Here is a 20,765-nt window from a genome sequence, read left to right on the forward strand (position 1 = left end):
TGGGTCTGATCCCCAGCAGGGGGCAGCAGAATGCAGCCAATCGATATTCTTTCTTATACTGGATTATTCTTTCTCATCGATGTTTCTATCTCTCCCTCTTCCTCTCTCTAAAATCAATAAAGGAAAAAAAAATTTTTTTAACAAAGAAAAAGAAAATGTAGAAAGTGTATTTAAGCGTGATTTTTTTTTTTAATCCTCACCTGAGGATATTTTTCCATTTATCTTCAGATAGAGTGGGAGAGAGTGATACAGAGACATCGATGTGAGACAGACACACCGATTGGTTGCCCCCCGAGCTGGGGACTGAACCACAACTGAGGTACATGCCTTTGACTGGATTCGAACCTGCGACTCTGGTTCATGGGCTGACGTTCTAACCACTGAGCAAAACTCTCCAGGGCTAAGCATGATTTCTATCCTTTATGTAGTAGGCAGAATTCTAGGTGGTCCCCAAGATTTCTTACCCCTGATGTATATATATGCCCTATATACAGCACTCCCAAAATTAAATTACATTATATGGCAAAGGTGAAGGGATTTTGCAGATTAATTAGAAACCCTAATAAGTTGACTGAATTGAAAGGGAGATTACTGTGGGGACTTGACTTAAGCAGTAATAGCACAGGTTAGCCTTAAAGCAAACTGCCATGTTGTGGAGAGGGTCATCTATCAGGAAACAGCAGGCAGACTCTAGGAGCTGAGGGCCTCAGACTCAGACACAGGAACTGAATTCTGCCAACAACCAGTGAGCTTGAAGAAGACCCCAGCTCCAGAGGACATCACAGCCCTGGCTGACATCTTCAGCAATCTAAAATCCTGAGAAAAGGACCCAGTTATGCTATGCCTGGACTCCTGATCCTTGGAAACATATTAAGTACTTACTGTCTTAACATGCTAAAACATGATAACTTGTTATACAGTGATAGAAATTAATATAGTTAGTAGAAAGTAACACGAATTTCAAAGAAAATAGGAATAGAACACCCAAGGAAGAGACCTCTGTTGCCCCTAAGCCCCATATCCTGAACCCCAGAATTTGAGGGAGAGGCACTGTGGCTCTCTGAAGAGCAGAGAGGTTGCTGCAGTATGGTACTGGCAGCACTGGACAATCAGCCTTGTGGAACTAGATGAAAATCTTCCTTGTAGGGCAGGAGTCATCAAACTATAACCTACAGGCTGGCCCATCACCCCACCACCTGTTTTTTGTTTTATGAAAAATTAATTTTATGTGTCTAATGCATGAAACAGCTCTGGCCACCAATACTGGCATCAAGCTAGGATGAACTAAGGACTTTACATCTGTTTTTCCCTGATTGCTATTAGAGCAACACTACCAATCAGGTGTCTCCTTGCCCAATTCCAGGGGTCCACCACCTGTTTTTATACAGCCCAGGAGCTAAGATTGGTTTTTGTGTTTTTAAATGGTTGGGGGGGAAACGAATATTTTGTGATAAGTGAAAATTAGATGGAATAAAAATGTCTGTCCATAAATAAAGTTTTATTGTTTACATAAAGTGTGTGGCTCTTTCAAATTACAATGGGCAGAGTTGAGTAGTTGTGACAGACTAGATCAATGGCTGGCAAAAGCCTAAAATATTTACTCTGGTCCTTTACAGAAAAAGTTTGCTGACCTGTACTTTAGAGTGTTGGGGAAAGCCATTTATAGGAAGGTATCTTACTAGACACCAAAGCCACTCTATAAAGCTACCTTTTATAGTTGGAGTGTGGAGTGGGTTCTCAGGGAAGCTGCTGGAGGGCAGCATTGTGCTGGAGAAGCCACCCATGCTGTAAGAGCCAGATGATGGAAAAGCCCTGGGTCTGCAGGAGCTGGGCACTGGGGAAGACAATGGTGCTGCAAGGGAACAACTCTCCCCTTGCAGTGTTTCTCCAGCACCCTCTACTGACAAAGCTTCAGATCCATTTTTACAGAGCAGACAGAAGTGAATTTGGAGCTAACCCGGTATATAGGTAAGGGGCTCACTCTTTAACCCAGTGTCCTCTAGTTTCTGCCTGATCTCTAATAAAGCTAATCTTGCTAAGGTCAACACTGACCTGCTAATTGCCAATGGCCTTCTCCCCAGTGCTCCATCATTTGATCTCCACAGCTTATCACCACGTTACTGCTTCATTTCCTACCCCAGTATGTTGCTTACAAAGTTTCTTCTTTGGCTTCATTGACATTAGTTTCCTCTGGTTGTTTTCCTCTTCTACTGAATCTGAAATACTGATGTTCTCAGGATTTATCCTTCTAATTTTCCTCTTTTCCCTTCCTGGAAGATTTCATCCATTCCCTTGCCTTAGTTACCTTCTAAGCCTAGATGATAATAAAAATACCATCTCTATTTTTGCCCTTCATCCTGAATTCTACACTAAATTGTTTCACTTAACAAGCATTTAATAATCTTGCCATCTTCCTTCACAAACCTAGTCACCTGTTGTGTTCTCAGAATCAGTTAATGACATCACCATGTACCAAGTCCCAAATTCTTTTCTCTGTTCCTTTAGTCATTGGGCCCTGTGATTCTTCCTCAGAAATAATGTTCCTCTAATCCTGCCCTCTCTTACACATTTTCACCGTTCTCTTTGCCACCAAGCTATTCTCTCTCTAGCCCAAACCCCACATTGCTTCCAGAATTATTTCCTAAAGGGATTATAGCATTCTATATTACATGAAATTTACTACTGTCACTTGCCAGAGGGGTATACAAGGCCTATCACAGTCTGGCCCTGTAATGGGCATTCTTTCTCCTTTTGGCTGTCCAGTACCCCATCCTCTCTTCAATTTGTGGAGGATTCTGTGTATGGTATTAGTGAGAGACAGTTCTCCGCCTCCCTCTGCAGAAGTTTAAGGGTAGAGATCCCCCCTCTTCTCTCAGTAGCCAGGGCACAGGGACCTTCATGTAGGACTTGGAATCTGATAATAAAAAGAAGGAAGAAGAGTTGAGAAGACACTCATGGGCACCCACAATGGGGTGATTTTTGGTTTCCCTAATACCAAGCTCTTCCCATTCTCAAGCTTTTTTTTGTATTCCATTTCCAGAACAACTGAAATTTGGTCACAATCTACTTTATTTCCTACTATAATCTCTACTTAGTCAAGGCCCAGGTTAATATCCCTTTCTTTCATGAAAGCTTAGCACATTAACCTCAGCTCTTCCTACTTCTTTCAACATGAAGGGGATCAGGATATGCCACCCCCCAAACTGAAGGCAATTAAAATCATCAGATGCAGGAAGAGTTCTCTGTCCTCCTCTAAACTGTGCAGGACATACATTTCCCTTTGTGAAGGTGTTTCCTTTTGTACCAGGGAGTGAAGAGCAACTTATCATCAGAGATGTAGAGTCCACACTGAGAGGAGTTTGCATAAACAGACCTTAATAAAATAGGCCTTTTCTTCCATTAAATCTCTCATATATTCCTGATTGCTTCCCACAATTTATCATCCCTTGAACCAAAAATCCTTTTTCTTTGGTAAAGGGTATATAAGCCCCTGAGTCTAACTGCTTCTTTAAGATTTACTTCTTTTCTCTCTGGCCAGTGTAGCTCAGTTGGTTGAGTATTGTCCCACACACCAAAAGGCCACGGGTTCAATTCCTGGTCAGGGTACATACCCAGGTTGTGGGTTTGATCCTCAGTTGGGACATGTGTGGGAGGCAACCGATGGATGTTTCTCTTTCATATTGGTGTTTCTCTCCCTCTCCTTTCCTCTCTAAAATCAATAAAAACATAAAAAAAATTTACTTACTTTCTGTGCACTCCTGTGCACATAAATATTAATAAAAATTATATGCCTGTTAATCTGTATTTTGTCATTTTTTGGTTTTTTTTTAATGTTTTTATATTGCCCTGGCTGGTTTGACTCAGCGGTTAGAGCGTTGGCCTGCGGTCCAGAGAGATCCGAGTTCAGTTCCCGCTAAGGACATGTACCTCGGTTGCAGTCTATCCCGGGCCCTGGTTGGGTCATGTGGGTGGCAACCACTCGATGTGTCCCTTTCACGTTGATGTTTCTCTCTCCTCCTCTGTCTCCCCCCACCCCCGTGCTCTATCTGAACAATAACAACAACAAAAAACAAAAAAATGTCCTCGGGTGAGGATAAAAAAAAAAAATGAAGAGATATTTCTAAAATAATGCAGCAATGTTGGAGGGTGATGGTGGAAGGACTGAGTAAAATTAAGCAGCAAGACGATAATACAACTAATTCCGCTGGGGGAGACTGGGCTTTTTTCTGAGGAGATATTTGAGCTGAGGGCTGAAGGATGACTATGAGTTTGTTACACAAAGTGATTGTAAGGGAGAGGAAGGGCCATTCCAGAGTAGAGGGACAGTCCGTGTTGGAGTCACAAGTGTTGAGAGGGAAGGGGAAGTTTATTGCCCTACATCATAGAGTTTGGGTGAGAGGAGGGAAAAGGGCTGGAATTAGCCCTGCTGGGTAGTCAATAATCAGATGATCCAAACTTTGCTTCCTGCTTTGTAAGGTGTTTGAATTTTCATCTGTGGGCCAATGGTTTTTAAACTGAGCTGATTACCAGGCATACCTAGGGAGCTTTTTAGAGATCCCAAAACTACCCTGGCCAGTTTGGTTCAGCAGTTAGAGCGTTTGCCTGCGGATCAATGAGTTGCAGGTTCGATTCCAGTCAAAGGGCATGTACTTTGTACCTTGGTTGAGATTCATCCCTGGCCCTGGTTGGGGTCATGCAGGAGCAGCCACTCAATGTGTCCCTTTCACATCGATGTTTCTCTCTCTCTCTTCCTCTCTCTTTCTCCCACTCTATCTGAACAAAAGTGGAAAAATGTCCTTGGGTGAGGATAAAAAGAAAAAAAAGATCCCCAAACTGCACCTTCAGAAATTCTAACCCATGGAGCTCAGGAATTAGTTTGAAAAGCCCCTGGGGTCATTCTGCTTGCTGAATCAAGGTGCTTGCTGAATCAAGGTTTGGGGCAACTTCCTTGGCAGAAAGGCAGTTACTGTGCAGGACCTCCTTCAGGTTTTTGATCAACACTTAAAAAAATTTCAACCCCTCTTCTTCACCTTTATTTTGTTGTGGCGCGAGAGAACCGAGACCACCATGGCCAAATTAAAGCCAAACAGAGAGCATAGCCAGCCGGAGACTGATCCTGAGTTCTCGGGGACCAGCCCTGGGGCCTCCACATGTTGTGGTGCTACAGAGTCAAAAAAGACCACTCAAGAGCTGAAGTCCAAATAAGAGCCGTTTAGCCCTGGCCGGTTTGGCTCAGCGGTTAGAGCGTCGGCCTGCAGTCTGGAGAGACCCGGGTTCGGTTCCCGCTAAGGGCACGTACCTCGGTTGCAGTTTGTCCCCGGCCCTGGTTGGTCGTGCGGGTGGCAGCCACTCGATGTGTCCCTTCACATCGATGTTTCTCTCCTCTCTCTCTGTTCCTCTCTCTCCCTCCCACTCTACCTGAACAAAAAATGGAAAAATGTCCTCAGGTGAGGATAAAAACAAACAAATAAGAGCCGTTTATTAGCCAGCCAGCGTCTGATTCCGAACACCTCTGTGACAGAGTCTTCGACATCATCCCCGATATGCTTTATTACATGCCTTTTATACCTTATAGCAAATAGGATCTTCTTGATATAATGCCCAGGGCCACAGCAATGCTGTATGGAATTAGTTTGCCTTACGGCTAACAGGAACACCCAGGCCCACCCAGGAACACCCAGGCCCACCCAGGCCTACCCAGGCCCATCCAGGAACATCCAGGTATTTCAAGGTACATTGGGTCACTCTTAGCCCCGAGCTGCACAAACACAATGCAAGCCTAATTCCTTAAGATTGTGGGGGAGGTCCAGTGTCTGATTCAAGACCTCCAGGCTCCGTGGACTCTGTCAAACATGTAGCCGGCTCCCAACAACTTCTTGGTTCAGGGAGTATTCCAATTTACTGAGGTTATTTTGACTAAACAGGTTTAGTTAGAGGGCACACAGTGACTTCCCAATCATCAATTATAGAGCAGCACAATAATTTACCAATCATCAATTATGGGGTTATAAACATGCCAGCACAATTTATTTATTTATTTTTACCTAAATGCTTATCTTCTAACATACCATTTAGTTTACTTACTATATATGCTGAATCCATTCTTTAGGATGTAAGCTGAACAAAGGCACTGGATTTTTGTTTAAAATAATTTTTTTTTCTTTGACTTTTGGAGAGAGAGGAAGGGAGAGGGAGAGAGAGAGATAGAAACATCTATGCATTGATGGTTCCTTCTTGTATGTATCCTGACCAGGGATGAAACCCGAAACCTTGGCTATCAGGCGCTCCAACCAACTGAGCTATCTGGCCAGGGCTTAAACTTGTAATCTTGATGTTGGCAGTTTTTTTTAAAAGAAAGAGGGAGGCAGTTGGGGGTGGGGGAGAGGGCCTCAGGTTTATTCTTTATTTATTTATTTTCTTTATTGATTTGAGAGAGAGAGAGGGAGAGGTAGACAGAGATAGAAACATCATGAGAGCGAACATCCATTGGCCGCCTCCTACATGCCCCACACTGGGGATCTGGCCCACAGCTTGGGCATGTGCCCTGACCCAAAATCGAACTGGGGATCTCTTGGAGCATGGGTCAACGCTCAACCACTGAGCCACATGGGGGGGGGGGGCGAGCAAGACCGTAGGTTTAAAAAATTACTGAGAATGGAGAAGTCTAGTTTTTCCTTATTTTTAAGTTTCTTTCTGAATTCCACTTCCACGCTTCTGGATACCTAAAAAACGCAAAACTTGTCGACATGTCCCACCTAACCGCCTCCTCTGGCCGTTGTCCACCCATCGGATCCTAGTCCGTGCAGTCCAGAAAACCTGGAAAATTGAACTACTTTTATTTTATTTTATTTTTTTTCCGAATTACTTTTAGGATGGGCGTCTGCCAGGGTCCGAAAGCGACCTAGGCTCGCGCATGCGCAGTAGACAGTCATCAGCGTGCGCGGGAAGCTGGGCCGCGTCCGTTTGTGATTGGCTGCGGCGGTGGACTCCCACCCACCGAAACGCGGCGCTGGGTGCTGATTGGGCAGGCTGCAGAGGCCTTACGCCGCACGGGGGGCAAAGGAGGGGAGGCGGGAAACAGCCTAGTGGGTGTGGGGTCGCGCAGTTCCCTCAGCCAGGTGGTGGAGAGGTTCCGAAATGGCGGTGCAGCCCAAAGAGACGCTGCAGCTGGACAGTGCAGCTGAGTTTGGCTTTGTACGCTTCTTCCAGAGCATGCCCGAGAAGCCGACCACCACGGTGCGCCTCTTCGACCGGGGCGACTTCTACACGGCGCACCGTGAGGATGCGCTGCTGGCCGCCCGGGAGGTGTTCAAGACCCAGGGGGTGGTCAGGTACATGGGGCCAGCAGGTGAGGATCTGGAGGGTGCGGGCTCCGGACGGACCCTGCGGAGTGGGGTCTTCTCAGGAAGTGGGCGGCGAGCGGGTTCGGGCGGGGAGGGCCTGGGTGGGGACGTAGGTGCCCTGTGGAGAATTGTGTTTCTTTGGCCCCTGCCTGGCTTTGTGGGGCGCCACCGCACCCTGCCCTACCTCCGCCCTGAGTCTGTCCTGCAGCCGCCCCGAAGCCGAACCAATAACAAACACGTAGGCAGCGTTTTACTATATGACTCTATTTAACAGCAGTCGCGTGGGTCTCTGCTCTACATCCCCACCTGGGCCCTGTGAGTCTCATAAGCAACGCCAGATCTCTGTTATAAACACCAGAGATTTAGGATAGAGTGGGTTTGGGAGACCGGTTTATGTCAACAACATCGTTTTGCCCACACGATTTATACCACAGGGGCATGGACTGTGGAGAAGCAGTGTCGCGTAGTGGTCAGGACCTCCTACTCCGTCTGGGGCCAGAGTGCCTGGGTTCAAGTTGCCGCTCAGCCACTTTTTAGCTGTGTGACCGTGGGCTAGTAATGTATGTTTGTGCCGCAGATCAGCATTCAGTGCCCTCTAACTCGGTCCCATCTCATCTCCAGCATCATCTCTCCCTGGAAAGCTACAGACTTCTCACTCTGTGTGGGCTAGGTGTTCTGTAAGTTCTTTTTCCTCCCTGGCTCCATTGTGATAGTGGAAAGAACATTCTAGGGGGAGTAAGGAGTTGTGGGTTTCTCCTCCTGCCTTTGCCACGTGCAAATTGGATATTACTGATAAAAGATGTTTCATTCATTAGGTGGGAATTTCTTGATTGTTGGCATGGCAGCCAGGGTTATGGGACGCTGAACACAGATGAAAAGGCAGTATCTCTGCCTTCACAGAGCTCACTCTAGTGGTGAGCAAGGCATAAATAATTACAATTCAAGGTGAAGAGCATGCTCCGTAACAAATTGTTGAAGAGGCGTAGAGGCAGGACTTCCGAAGACTGGAGACATCTGGGGAGGTATTGTGTGAGAGGCTCAATTCCACTTGAGTCTTGGACAAAGAGTTTGCTGGGGAGAGGGCCTGAAAAGAGGTGGATTGGTATTGCCGAGCAGAAAATGATGAGTGAGGAGAGTGGCCCAGGTAGGTGGGGTCAGATGATGAAAAGCTTTTTATGTTGTGCTGGGATGTTAGAATTTTATGTTGTAGGTGGGCAGTGAGAAGTCTGAAGACTTAATTTAAGCAAAGATGGAGTGGTGTGTTGGATCATTTCTACTGTAGTGTGGAGGATGGGGCAGAAGGGGCAAGAGTAGAGGTGTGGGGACGAGTTAAGACCAGCTAGAGGTAGTGTTATGGGTGGCTTCATAGTTAATGACTGTCTGAATTGCTTTCCACTTTAAAGTGATGATATGACTCCTGTTATTCTAGGCTAGTATACTTTCTATTACGTGGTTTAGAATAGTTTAAGCATTTAAAATGTGTAAAGTTTTAAACATACTTGTATAAATTGGATGACTGATTTTTTCTAAGTACCTGTTAATAATCAAATAGGTTTATTTTTCTGTCTAATTTAGATTGTGAAAGGAATAATGAATGAATGCTAAGCATTACATCATTTATTGGGAAGGAAATTTAGTATGAACATCCAGGAATCTTTAATATTGGGTGTAGATTTTTTTTTTTTTTTTTTTTTTTATCCTCACCCGAGGACATTTTTCCATTTTTTGTTCAGGTAGAGTGGGAGGGAGAGAGAGGAACAGAGAGAGAGAGAAACATCGATGTGAAAGGAACACATCGAGTGGCTGCCATCCGCACGACCAACCAGGGCCGGGGACAAACTGCAACCGAGGTACGTGCCCTTAGCGGGAACCGAACCTGGGTCTCTCTGGACCACAGGCCGACGCTCTAACCGCTGAGCCAAACCGGCCAGGGTTGGGTGTAGATTTTTTAAAAACAATTTTTCCTTTTGTTGCCAGTGAAAGTTAGAATGTTGGTTTTTGCCAAGGATATTTCTAAGAATAGGTAACCTAGACAGTCACCTGGTCTTAATCCTATTGAGAATGTGGTTAAAGGTGATTAGAAGTGAATGTGAGGACCCAGCCAGGTAGCTCAGTTGGTTAGAGTGTTGTCCCAATTAGCTAAGGTTGCAGGTTAAATCCTTGGTCAGGGCACATATAGGAAGCAACCAATGAATGCATAAATAAGTAGACCAACAAGTCTGTGTTTCGTTCTCTTTCTTTCTCTTTCTCAAAATCAATCAATAAATTAAAAAAAATTACTCATTAAAAAGAGTGAATGTCAGTTATTCTCAAGATTCAATTTCTTAATTAGAGATTTATGCCAAAGGAACATTTTAGGTAAAGGATTGTCCTAATATTTATTTGAATAGATTAATAAAGAGTTCTAAAAAGATGGGTAATTTACTAGAAGTTTGCTGAAGTAGCTGAAAAAGGGAAGGGCTCAAAAACAAAAAGCATCTTTGATCTCAAAAGCTGATGCTTTGCAGTTTTTACTGTCCAATGTGAAATGTGACTAAGCATACATATACATACATATATATATACACACATATATATATATCTTTTAAATGTTTTTTAATTGATTTTTTTTTTAGAGAGGGGAAAGGAGAGAGAGGTAGAAACATCCATATGAGAGAGAAACATCGATCAGCTGCTTCCTGCATCCCCCCCCCCCCCCCAATGGGGATTGAACCTGCAACCTGGCCATGTGCCCTAACCTGGATTGAACCGGGACCTCTCAGTCCATGGGATGATTCTCAATCCACTGACCCACACCGACTGGGCTCTGAGAATATACATACACACACACACACACACACATTTTTTTAAATTTATTTTTGTTACAGATGTTTCTCTTTTTTTCCCATTGACACCCTCCTCCCCATTCCCCCCACCCAGTCCCCAGCTTTGTTGTCCATGTCCATTGGTTATGCATACATGCATATAAGTTCTGTGGTTTATCCCCCCACCCCCTAGGGTTGTCAGTCTATACCGTGCTTCCGCGTCTCTGGGTCTACCCTGTTTCTCAGACTGTTATGTTCATTATATTCCACAAATAAGTGAGATCATGTGATACTTGTCTTTCTCTGCTTGGCTTGTTTTTACTTAGGATAATACTCTCCAGGTCCCTCCATGTCATCTCAAAGGATAAGAGATCTTTCTTTCTTACAGCTGCATAGTACTCCATTGTGTATATGTACCACAGCTGCTTCTTTTTTTTTTTGTGGTACGTTCTCCTAGCAGGAACCCAACCCGGGACTCCCTGGTTCGCAGGCTGACACTCAACTGCTGAGCCAAACTGGCCAGGGCTGTACCATAGCTTTTTTATCCATTCGTCTACTGATGGACACTTGGGCTGTTTCCAGATCTTAGCTATTGTCAATAGTGTTGCTTTGAATATGGGGGTACATATATTCTTTCTGATTGGAGTTTCAGACTTCTTAGGGTATATTCCTAGAAGTGGGATCACTGGGTTAAATGGCAGTTCAATTTTTAATTTTTTGAGGTAACACCATAGTGTTTTCCATAGTAGCTGCACCAGTCTGCATTCCCACCAGCAGTGTACTAGAGTCCCCTTTTCTCCACACCCTTGTCAACACTTATTTGATGATTTGTTGATGGCGGCCATTCTGACAGGTGTGAGGTGATACCTCTCTGAGAATATTTTTTATAATGTATGTTGATATAAGGCTGCCAAACTTGTTTCTTGGGAGGAATTCTTACCACACTTGGGTAAAGGGTTAAGAAAACCTTTTCCCTTGCTCCTCTGGAAATCTGATAAGATTAAGAAGGTTAGCTGTGTGTCTAGGTAGCATTGCTTATTGCAAAAATGACCCCAGATTGGTAAATTACATCTGGATTCTAGGAACTATAAATACGTAGCGAAGATCCCTTGCACTCCAAGTTTTAAATTTTGGACCCTTTCACGTTTCCCTACATTCTTTAGCAGTCAATTTTTCCTCTGACTATTGAAAATAGATATCATTAAAAGAGAACTCCCTGGATTTCCTGCCCTCAAAGTTATAACAGGTTTGTTGAGATGTTCACATGCAATACTATTCACCCACTGAAAGTACAGGATGGGGTAAAAGGAGATTTACAATTGTGAGTATGCGAAACAGAGCTTATTCTTGTATTATTTATTAGTTACTGTATTATTTTCCATAGGAACAACTGTAAACCTACTTTAGCCCCACTCTGTATACAGTTCACTGGTTTTTAGTATATATACAAAGTGAAGGAACTATTACCACAATAAATTTTAAAACATTTTTATCACCGCCAGAAAGAAACCCTTTATCCATTATCTGTCCCACCCTTTCTCTCCCATCCTCCCAACTCCGAGCAACTGCTAATCTACTTTCCATGTCCAGATTTGCTTATTCTAGACATATCATAAGCAGTTGTCCTTTGGTATCCACAGGGCATTGGTTTCAGGACCTCTCCCCCATGCCAAAATCCAGATGCTCAAGTTCCTTATATACAATGGCATGGTATTTGAACATAGCCTAGATACATCCTCCTATATACTTTAAATAATCTGAATCACTTATCTAATGTAATGTAAATGCTATATAAATAGTTGTTACACTGTATTGTTTAGGGAATAATGGCAAGGAAAAAAGGTCCGTATATGTTCAATACAGATACAACCTGTTGTAGGAGTAACTGCATAGTAAACATCAGCAACAATATCTTTTTTTTTCTCAAATATTTTCCATCTGAGGTTGGTTAAATCTGAGGATGCAGAACCACAGTCAGAGAGGGCTGACTGTAAATGGAATTATACAATATGTAGTCTTTGTGACTGGCTTCTTTCACTTAACATTATTTGCAAGGTTCATCTGGGCTATCAATATTTCATTCTGTTTTTAAATGTTTTTATTGATTTTAGAAAGAGAGGGGGAGAGAGAAACATCCATGTGAGAGCAAATATAGATCGGCCACCTCCTGCACACCCCATACCTGGTATTGAGCCTGAAACCTGGTTATGTGCCTGACCAGGAATCAAACCAGTGACCATTCGGTGCATGGGATGACACTTAACCAACTGAGCCACAGCTGCCAGAGCAATACTTCATTTTCTTTTTATTTTCAAATAATATTTCATCATATGGATGTACCAAATTTTGTTTACTCGTCAGTTGATGGACATTTGGGTTATTTCTTGAACCGATACTTTTAATTTCATCCATACCCATTCTTTCCTTCTTTTGTATTGTACCAGTGAAAAGATGAGCCTTTTGCTGTGCTCAGGTGACTTTCTGTTGGTCATTTTCTCTCTCTTTGGTTCATTCTTTTAATCTTCAAGATCTAGAAATACATTATTAGAATTAAGCCCTGTGAAATGGTTTAGTACCTATTTCCAATTTATAAATAAGGAATTTGAGTCACTGCAAAAGAAAGTTATTTATCTTTTGCCTCTTGGTGTTGGAACTCAGCTTAGAAGCCTTTCTTAACTCCCATGTTAAGACTGTCCCTCTTATGTGGTCCCTGCCCCCTGCCCTGTCCCTCAGGACCTTCTTCCTGCCCTAGACATAGCACTTATTCTACTCTGTTTTCCATCTCTTCCAATAAACTGAAAGCTTCTGTAGGGCAGGAACTGCTTTATAATCAGCTTCCACCTCTGAACCCCAGCACCTGGCACAATGCCCACATGGTAATTGTGAGCTGAATGAAGATGGGGAGCTCCACATTATTATAATTTTTTTTAATCCTCACCAGAGGATATTTTTCCATTTATCTTCAGATAGAGTAGGAGGGAGGGGGAGAGAGAGAAACATCTGTGAGAGAGACACATTGATTGGTTACCTCCCTCATGACCCTGACCAGAGCTGGGTACTGAACTGCAACCGAGGTATCTGCTCCTGACAGGAATTGAACCCGAGACTGGTCCGAGGGCCAATGCTCTAACCACTCAGCCTAACTGGCCAGGGCCACATTATTCTTGAAGAGATGAATGTTGTACTGGCCTAAGGTTGTTCCATCTGCTATAACCCAGGTGGAGGCTGGGTAGCTTTCTTTTCCTGTTCCTCTTATATCACATCAGGAGGTCAGTCCTATTTCCCAGCTATTTTGACTTAAAGTATATGATCTTAGCTAGCTGTTCACCAGGAAATAGCTGCACTTCAGGTACTCCGAGGTAAGTATGATTTAAAATGCACTGCCACCCCAATCAATGTTCTCTCTCATGATATTTCTATCTCTCCCTCTCCCTTCCTCTTTCTCTAAAATCAATAAAGAAAAAAAACCCAAAACTGCCACCCAAATGTATTACAAAAACCCCTTTGAGAGACATTATCTTGGGAGGATAACCTTGGAGTTTGGGCAGTTTATCTGTAGGTTAGTAATGGAGGTAAAGGAAGAAGCCTTGGGAGGGAGGGGAATCACCTCATTCACTGCCTCGTCCCCACCCACTGTTAAGACATCACCACAGTTGCCAGCCAATGTTTTGTTAAATGTGTCAATAAAACAACTGCAGCTCTGGATATTTTCACTCGGCAGATAACATTGATGTGCAAAGTAGTCAGGTGTAAGAATAGGGAGTGGTGGGTGGGGCTTGTAGGTCTGAGCATGCTTGTTCTTCCTGTGATAAGTATACAAATTCAAATACTTTAAAAAGCATTATTGGCTAGACAATTCTGCTGGCTATTCTACTGGACTGATTATTTAAGAGCTGTTTAAGAATTATGCCAGATCAGTGTGTTTTTTCCCTTTCCCCAGAATTTTTTTTGCTGGGTTGCACTTTATATTTTGCCTTCCAAATTGAAGGGTGATACTGAAAAACACTGTTTTGAAACTCACTGCTGTATCTACTAGAGGCTGCTGACTATATTCACAATGGCATTTATAGGTGTTTCTGGGAGAAATTCCTCTCTGATTTTGTATTAACTCTCGTTCAGTACTTTTGTTGAACAAGTTTTGTTTTTGTCTTTTTATGATGATGTATCATGATAGGAATAATGTTATTTATGTGGAATTCAGTTAGATGGCTGATAGGGTTTGCCAATCATTGTGGTTTGCCTAGGAATGAGAGGGCTCCTCGGATGTTGGACTTTGAGTACTAAAACTGGAAAAATATTGGGCAAACCAGCATGTGTGCTAGGCAAAAACAGGAAAGAATTTAAATGGGGCCTGCCATTTCATGTTGAGGTTCTGCTTCTGAGTATTGGGAGATGTGAGTGCTGCGGCCTGGATAGGCCTAAATTCCTGCATATGCCTGTGAAACTATGAGTACATGCCTTGCTGAATGGGATTCTGGGGTAAACATAATTTTCATTCCACTTGCTTTTTGTTTTCGTTTTTCAACTTGCTTTTTAAATGCAAGCAAAGAAAGCAGTCTACTATTCAAATTGAAGAAAAATGTGGCTGTCTTGAAGTTCAAAAATTGGTGGCCTGAATGGTGTTTTGATAAAGTTTGAATTAATTGCCTGTAACTTAAAAATTTTGTTACAAAGATTGGGAAAGTTCATGAAAAAATTTGGATTTTGAGCTTTTTATTTTAAAAATTTTTTTACTGATTTGAGAGAGAGAGAGAGAAATATCAATTTGTTGTTCCATTTATTTATGCATTCACTGGTTGATTCTTGTATGTTCCTTGACCTGGGATTAAACCTGCAACCTAGGTGCATCAGGACGACACTCTAACCAATTGAGCTAGACACTCTAATACTGAGCTAGCCAGCCAAGGCTTTGAGCTTTTTTTTTTTGAAAAATTGACACAGTGGAAACTGGGCAAAAATATACCCGTACTTAAGCAGTGGGTTGGAGCTGAGTAGCTGCTCCCTCTGACCTGGAGATTCCTCCTTTGCCTGATATACTTTCTCATTAAAAAAAAATTTTTTTTAAATTGTCCTGGCCTGTGTGTTTCAGTGGATTGAGAAAATATTCTGAATTGCTTGTAAGTGAATAATTGGCATTACTTATATGAAAATTTAGGGTTTCTTAAAATCTTTTTATTTTTTTATCCTCGCCCGAGGACATTTTTTTCCATTTTTTGTTCAGAAAGAAAGGAAGGGAGAGAGAGGAAGAGAGAGGAAAAGAGAGAAACATCGACTTGAAAGGGACACATTGAGTGTTGCACGACCAACCAGGGCCGGGGACAAACTGCAACCAAGGTACATGCCCTTAGTGGGAACCAAACCCGGGTCTCTCTGGACTGCAGGCCGACACTCTAACCGCTGAGCCAAACCAATCAGGGCTCAGTTTTGACTTTATTTGGTAGTATGGGTGATTTTATTTATTTTTGTAAAGAAATTGGTGCTTGCAAATCACAACTAAGCTGAGACACTTATTTTCCATCTAAGATGGGTTCTCAACTTCAGCAATATTGATATTTTGGACTGAATAATTCATTGTTGTGAGGGGTTGTCCTGTGCATGTTTAACAGCATCCCTGCCTCTGCCCACTAGATTCCATTAGTGTTCCCCACTACCGAGTTGTGACAATCCAAATGGCCCCAGGCATTGCCAGATGTCTCCTAGGAGAGCCAGATCACCCCATGTTGAGGATCAATGATCTAAGATGGAGACCAGAAAGTTTGAAAACTGTTCACTGGACAGGGTAAAAAAGTATATGCATTAATACTTTATGGATGGTCATGTTAATTGGCACAGCCAACCAGGGAATAGTCTACTAATATACATATATTTTTTTTTTCATCCTCACCCGAGGACATTTTTCCATTTTTTGTACAGACAGAGTGGGATGGAGAGAGAGGAAGAGAGAGAGGGAAACATCGATGTGAAAGGGACACATCGAGTGGCTGCCGCCCGCACGACCAACCAGGGCCGGGGACAAACTGCAACCGAGGTACATGCCCTTAGCGGGAACCGAACCCGGGTCTCTCCGGACCGCAGGCGGACGCTCTAACCGCTGAGCCAAACTGGCCAGGGCATAGTCTACTAATATTTATCAAAATCACACATATCCGGCCATGGCCAGTTTGGGTCAGCAGTTAGAGCGTCCGCCTGCGGTCCGGAGAGACCCGGGTTCGGTTCCCGCTAAGGGCATGTACCTCGGTTGCAGTTTGTCCCCGGCCCTGGTTGGTCGTGCGGGCGGCAGCCACTCGATGTGTCCCTTTCACGTCGATGTTTCTCTCTTTCCCTCTCTCTCTCTCTCTCTCTCTCTTTTCCTCTCCCTCCCATTCTATCTGAACAAAAAATGGAAAACTGTCTTTGGGTGAGGATAAAAAAAAAAAATCACACATATCCTTTGATAAAATTCAGTTTTAAGACTATCTTACAGCCCAGCCAGTGTGGCTGAATTGATTGCGTGTCCTCCCATGGACTGAGAGGTTCCAGTTAAATTCCTTGTCAGGTTGCTGGCTCCATCCTCAGTAGGGGGCATGCAGGAGGCAGCAGATTGATCTCTCTCTCTCTCCCATTGATGTTTCTATCTCTCCCTCTCTCCCTCAAAAAAATCAGTAAAAACATAAAAAAACAAAACAAAACACAGATATGCTCACATATTTAGAGTGAAGCACAGATAAGACTGTTCAGATCGCATTGTTATATATAACAAAGACTAAAAACATGCATCAGTAAGAGACTAAAAACTTTTTTTATTTATTTAATGTTTTTTTATTCTCACCTGAAGACATTTTTCCATTTTTTGTTCAGATAAAGTGGGAGGGAAAGAGAGGAAGAGAGAGAGAGAGAGAGAGAGAAACATTGACGTGAAAGGGACACATCGAGTGGCTGCCACCTGCACAACCAACCAGGGCCAGGGACAAACCACAACCGAGGTACGCGCCCTTAGCCCGAACTGAACCCGGGTCTGTCTGGACCGCAGGCCGACGCTCTAACTGCTTAGCCAAACCGGCCAGGGCTTTTTTTTTAATCCTCACCCGAGGACATTTTTTGCATTTATCTTCAGATAGAGCGGGAGGGAGGGAGGGAGAGAGAGAAACAAACATCTATGTGAGAGAGACATTGAGTGGTTGCCACCCACACGACCCCAATTGGGGCCTGGGACAAACTGCAACTGAAGTACATGCCCTTAGAGGGAACTGAACCCAGGACTCTCTCTCTGGTCTGTGGGTCGTTGCTCTAACCACTGAGCAAACCGACCAGAGCAAAAGACTAAATTATAGAACATCCTTAGAGTCATTGGATTGTTTGTAGCTCTGAAATAAAAGAAACTGATTAAGTACTGGTGGAACAATGTTTAAAATATATTAAAGTTGCCCTGGCCGGTTTGGGTCAGTGGTTGGAGCGTTGGCCTGCGGACCAGAGAGCCCCAGGTTTGGTTCCCACTAGCGGCACATACAAAAAAAAATACACACACACACACACACACACACACACACACACATATGTATTATATATGTATATATAAAACAACATCAAGATACAGAACTTTTTTTCTTTATGTAAAAGGAAAAAAGTAATGCTTTATATTTGCTGTGTATGCATAGACTATGTTTGGGCATATATTTTATAAACTAATAAAACTATGGTGGTAAACTAGATGTCTAAGGGATAGTGGAAGAGGTGAAAGAGGAACTTTGCCATTCATTTTGAACCTTTCAATTTTTAGCTATGTGAGTATATTACCTAGAGTATTTTGCAATGCATAATGACAAATTCATTTTTATGAACCTTTTGAAAAAATTGATTTCATTCTGTACAAATACTGTATAGTTAATATATGAGTTGTATTCAAAATTGTGAAAAAGGAATTACAAGAAAGAAGATTAGCTATATATTTTTACTCGTTCTTTTATCTTTGTATCTTCTTAATTTTTTATTTTGATTCATAGGCTTCACAGAAGCAGGAGGCTGTGTCTACTCACCATTTTATACTTCTCATCTACCAAAGTCCTTAGGACATATAATAATAGTTGCTTGATAAACAGTTTATTGAATGAAGGAATTACTGAGAGAACCATGTAGTTTGGGGGGAAATATTGTGTTAGGTACTTGGAAGGCAGCTATGCTCACCACTATACCGCCAACGCTGTGTTAGGTACTTGGAACACATTACTTCAAATCTTCAAATCGGTAACTTATTTTTAATATTTTTCTTTAGGAGCAAAGACTCTGGAGAGTGTTGTGCTTAGTAAAATGAATTTTGAGTCTTTTGTAAAAGATCTTCTTCTAGTTCGTCAGTATAGAGTTGAAGTTTATAAGAATAGAGCTGGAAATAAGGCCTCCAAGGAGAATGATTGGTATTTGGCATTTAAGGTAATTATCTCTCTTCCTTTATTTTTAAGCACACAAAAAATTAAAATGTAAGGGAATTCTTATTTGTGTTTTAATATTTTACCAGGTATAATAGTAAAGTGCTTTGAGAAATTTTAATCTTTAGCATCTGATTTTTAAGAATTGCAGTTTAATAATAACTCAGGAATTTAGTAGATCTTTATTATAAGTATGAACACTCTGATCTTTGTCACTGTCTCTGGAAGATAAATAATAAATACCTGTTACATAAAATTGAATACAGCATTAAGTAAGGATTTGATTTTACTGTTTTTAAAGTAATTTTACATAAATTTACAGTCTTCCAAATATCTCACTTGTACACATGTGTTTGTATTTTTGAATGTGCCTTTCTCTTCCATTAGATTGTAATTTTTTTGTAAGTGTGGTGTGCCTAGGAAAGCTCATTAACATGCATGCTTTTAATGCCTTCAAGGAGATAGTGCTACTTTGTTTTATTTATTTAGTAGCTGTCTTTCTTGTTAGTCTATAAAATCATGCTTTTGTTTGTTCACACATAATACCTGCACAAAGTAGGTTTTCAGTAAATGGTTAAAATGTTTTTGGGGATGTGAGATATCTTCTTAGAGAGAATAAGTGCGTATGGAAAGGGGACAATGCTCTGAGCTTGTAGTCAGTCGATTTCATTTCTTTTTTTTTTCCTTATTGACTTTAGAGAGAGAGGAACAGAGAGGGAGAGAGAGAGAGAGAAACATTGATGAGAGAGAACACTGATGGGGCTGCCTCCTGTATACCCCTCACTGGGGATTTGGTCCACAATCTGGGCATGTGCCCTGACCAGGAACCCAACCCGTGACTTCTCGGTGCATGTGTTGATGCTTAACCACTGAGCCACACTGGCTGGGCTAATTTTTTTTTTTGCTTGTATTTTATTTAATTTTTATTCAATATTATTTTATATTAGTTTTAGGTGTACAGCATAGTGATTAGACAATGATAATTTACAAAGTGATCCCCCCGATATTTCAAGTACCCGCCTGGCACCATTCATAGTTATTACAAGCAGTTTTCTTTTTTCTCTGTCTCTGAGTGACCTTAGCAAATATCCCAACCTTCTGTTTTGTCTGTTTCTTCATAAATAGTAAAATTAGAAAGTTTTTAAGATGCTTTTTAATTTGAAAGTTCTGTGTTTTTTCTTGTGGAGTTTAAAGCAATACTTAAACATTTGATGTTGGTGCTGCTTCAAATATAATATTTTTATTTAAAAAAAATATTTTTATAGATTTTTTTTTTTTTTTAGAGAGGGAGAGGGACAGAGAGAGAAACGTCAACATGAGAACGAAACGTTGACTGGCTGCCTCTTGCACGCCCCTTACTGGGAGTTGAGCCTGTAACCAGGCATGTGTACTGACTTGGAATGGAACCAGCAACTTTTCAGTGCACAGGATGACGCCCAAACAACTAAGCCATCCTGGCTAGGGCAAATATAATATTTTTCAGTCTTTATTTCATTACCACCCCCACCCCATTTGTAAGAATAGACACTTAATGAGGATTATATCTGGGAGACTTTAGCATTCTATATTATGGAGCTTTCTGGTAATTTTTATTGATACTATACTAAGAAAAGTGAATTTTAGAGTTTTAGTCTATGTTTTGAAAGATTTTAATAGAAAATTGAGCCCTGGCCAGTTTGGCTCAGCGGTTAGAGTGTCGGCCTGCGGTCCGGAGAGACCCGGGTTCGGTTCCCGCTAAGGGCACGTACTTCGGTTGCAGTTTGTCCCCGGCCTTGGTTGGTCGTGCGGGTGGCAGCCACTCGATGTGTCCCTTCACGTCGATGTTTCTCTCTCTCTCTCCCTTCCTCTCTCTCCCTCCCACTCTATCTGTACAAAAAAATGGAAAAAATATCCTCGGGTGAGGATTAAAAAAAAAAAAAAAAAAGAAAAAAAAATAGAAAATTGAGGATACCACAAAGGATGTTTCTTTTATTTCATTCCTCACAGAACTCAGTAACAACAACAATCATAAGTTTAAGTGACTACCATGGTTAATCAGTCTGTCACACCTCATTCCTTTATGTCATGTCAGAATCCTTCAAGATTAATTAAAAATTTTAAAAAAATCTATTGACTTTAGGGAGAGAGAGCAAAAGAGAGAGAGGGAAACATGGATTTGTTATCCCACTTACTTATGAATTCATTGGTTGATTCTTGTATGTGCCCAGACTGGGGATCAA

General features: G+C 42.1%; 1 protein-coding gene and 1 pseudogene across 3 annotated transcripts in view; one reads left to right on the forward strand and one right to left on the reverse strand.

The window, feature by feature from the left end:
• Positions 1–1,224: 1,224 nt before the first annotated feature.
• On the reverse strand, positions 1,225–1,368 carry LOC118631308 (annotated as a pseudogene).
• Positions 1,369–7,064: 5,696 nt separating this feature from the next.
• MSH2 (mutS homolog 2) overlaps positions 7,065–20,765 on the forward strand; it is a 64,441-nt gene continuing 50,740 nt past the window's right edge. For 2 of the 3 annotated variants that reach the window (XM_036263111.1, XM_036263110.1), the window contains exons 1-2: positions 7,065–7,348; positions 18,396–18,550. In XM_036263111.1, the coding sequence (XP_036119004.1) occupies positions 7,138–7,348; positions 18,396–18,550 (366 nt within the window). In that variant the 5' untranslated portion in view covers positions 7,065–7,137. The remainder of the gene's footprint in view (positions 7,349–18,395; positions 18,551–20,765) is intronic. The other variant, XM_036263112.1, reaches the window with a different exon arrangement.

This window comes from Molossus molossus, unplaced genomic scaffold (genome assembly GCF_014108415.1).
Source record: "Molossus molossus isolate mMolMol1 unplaced genomic scaffold, mMolMol1.p scaffold_m16_p_15, whole genome shotgun sequence".
Classification (NCBI taxonomy): domain Eukaryota; kingdom Metazoa; phylum Chordata; class Mammalia; order Chiroptera; family Molossidae; genus Molossus; species Molossus molossus.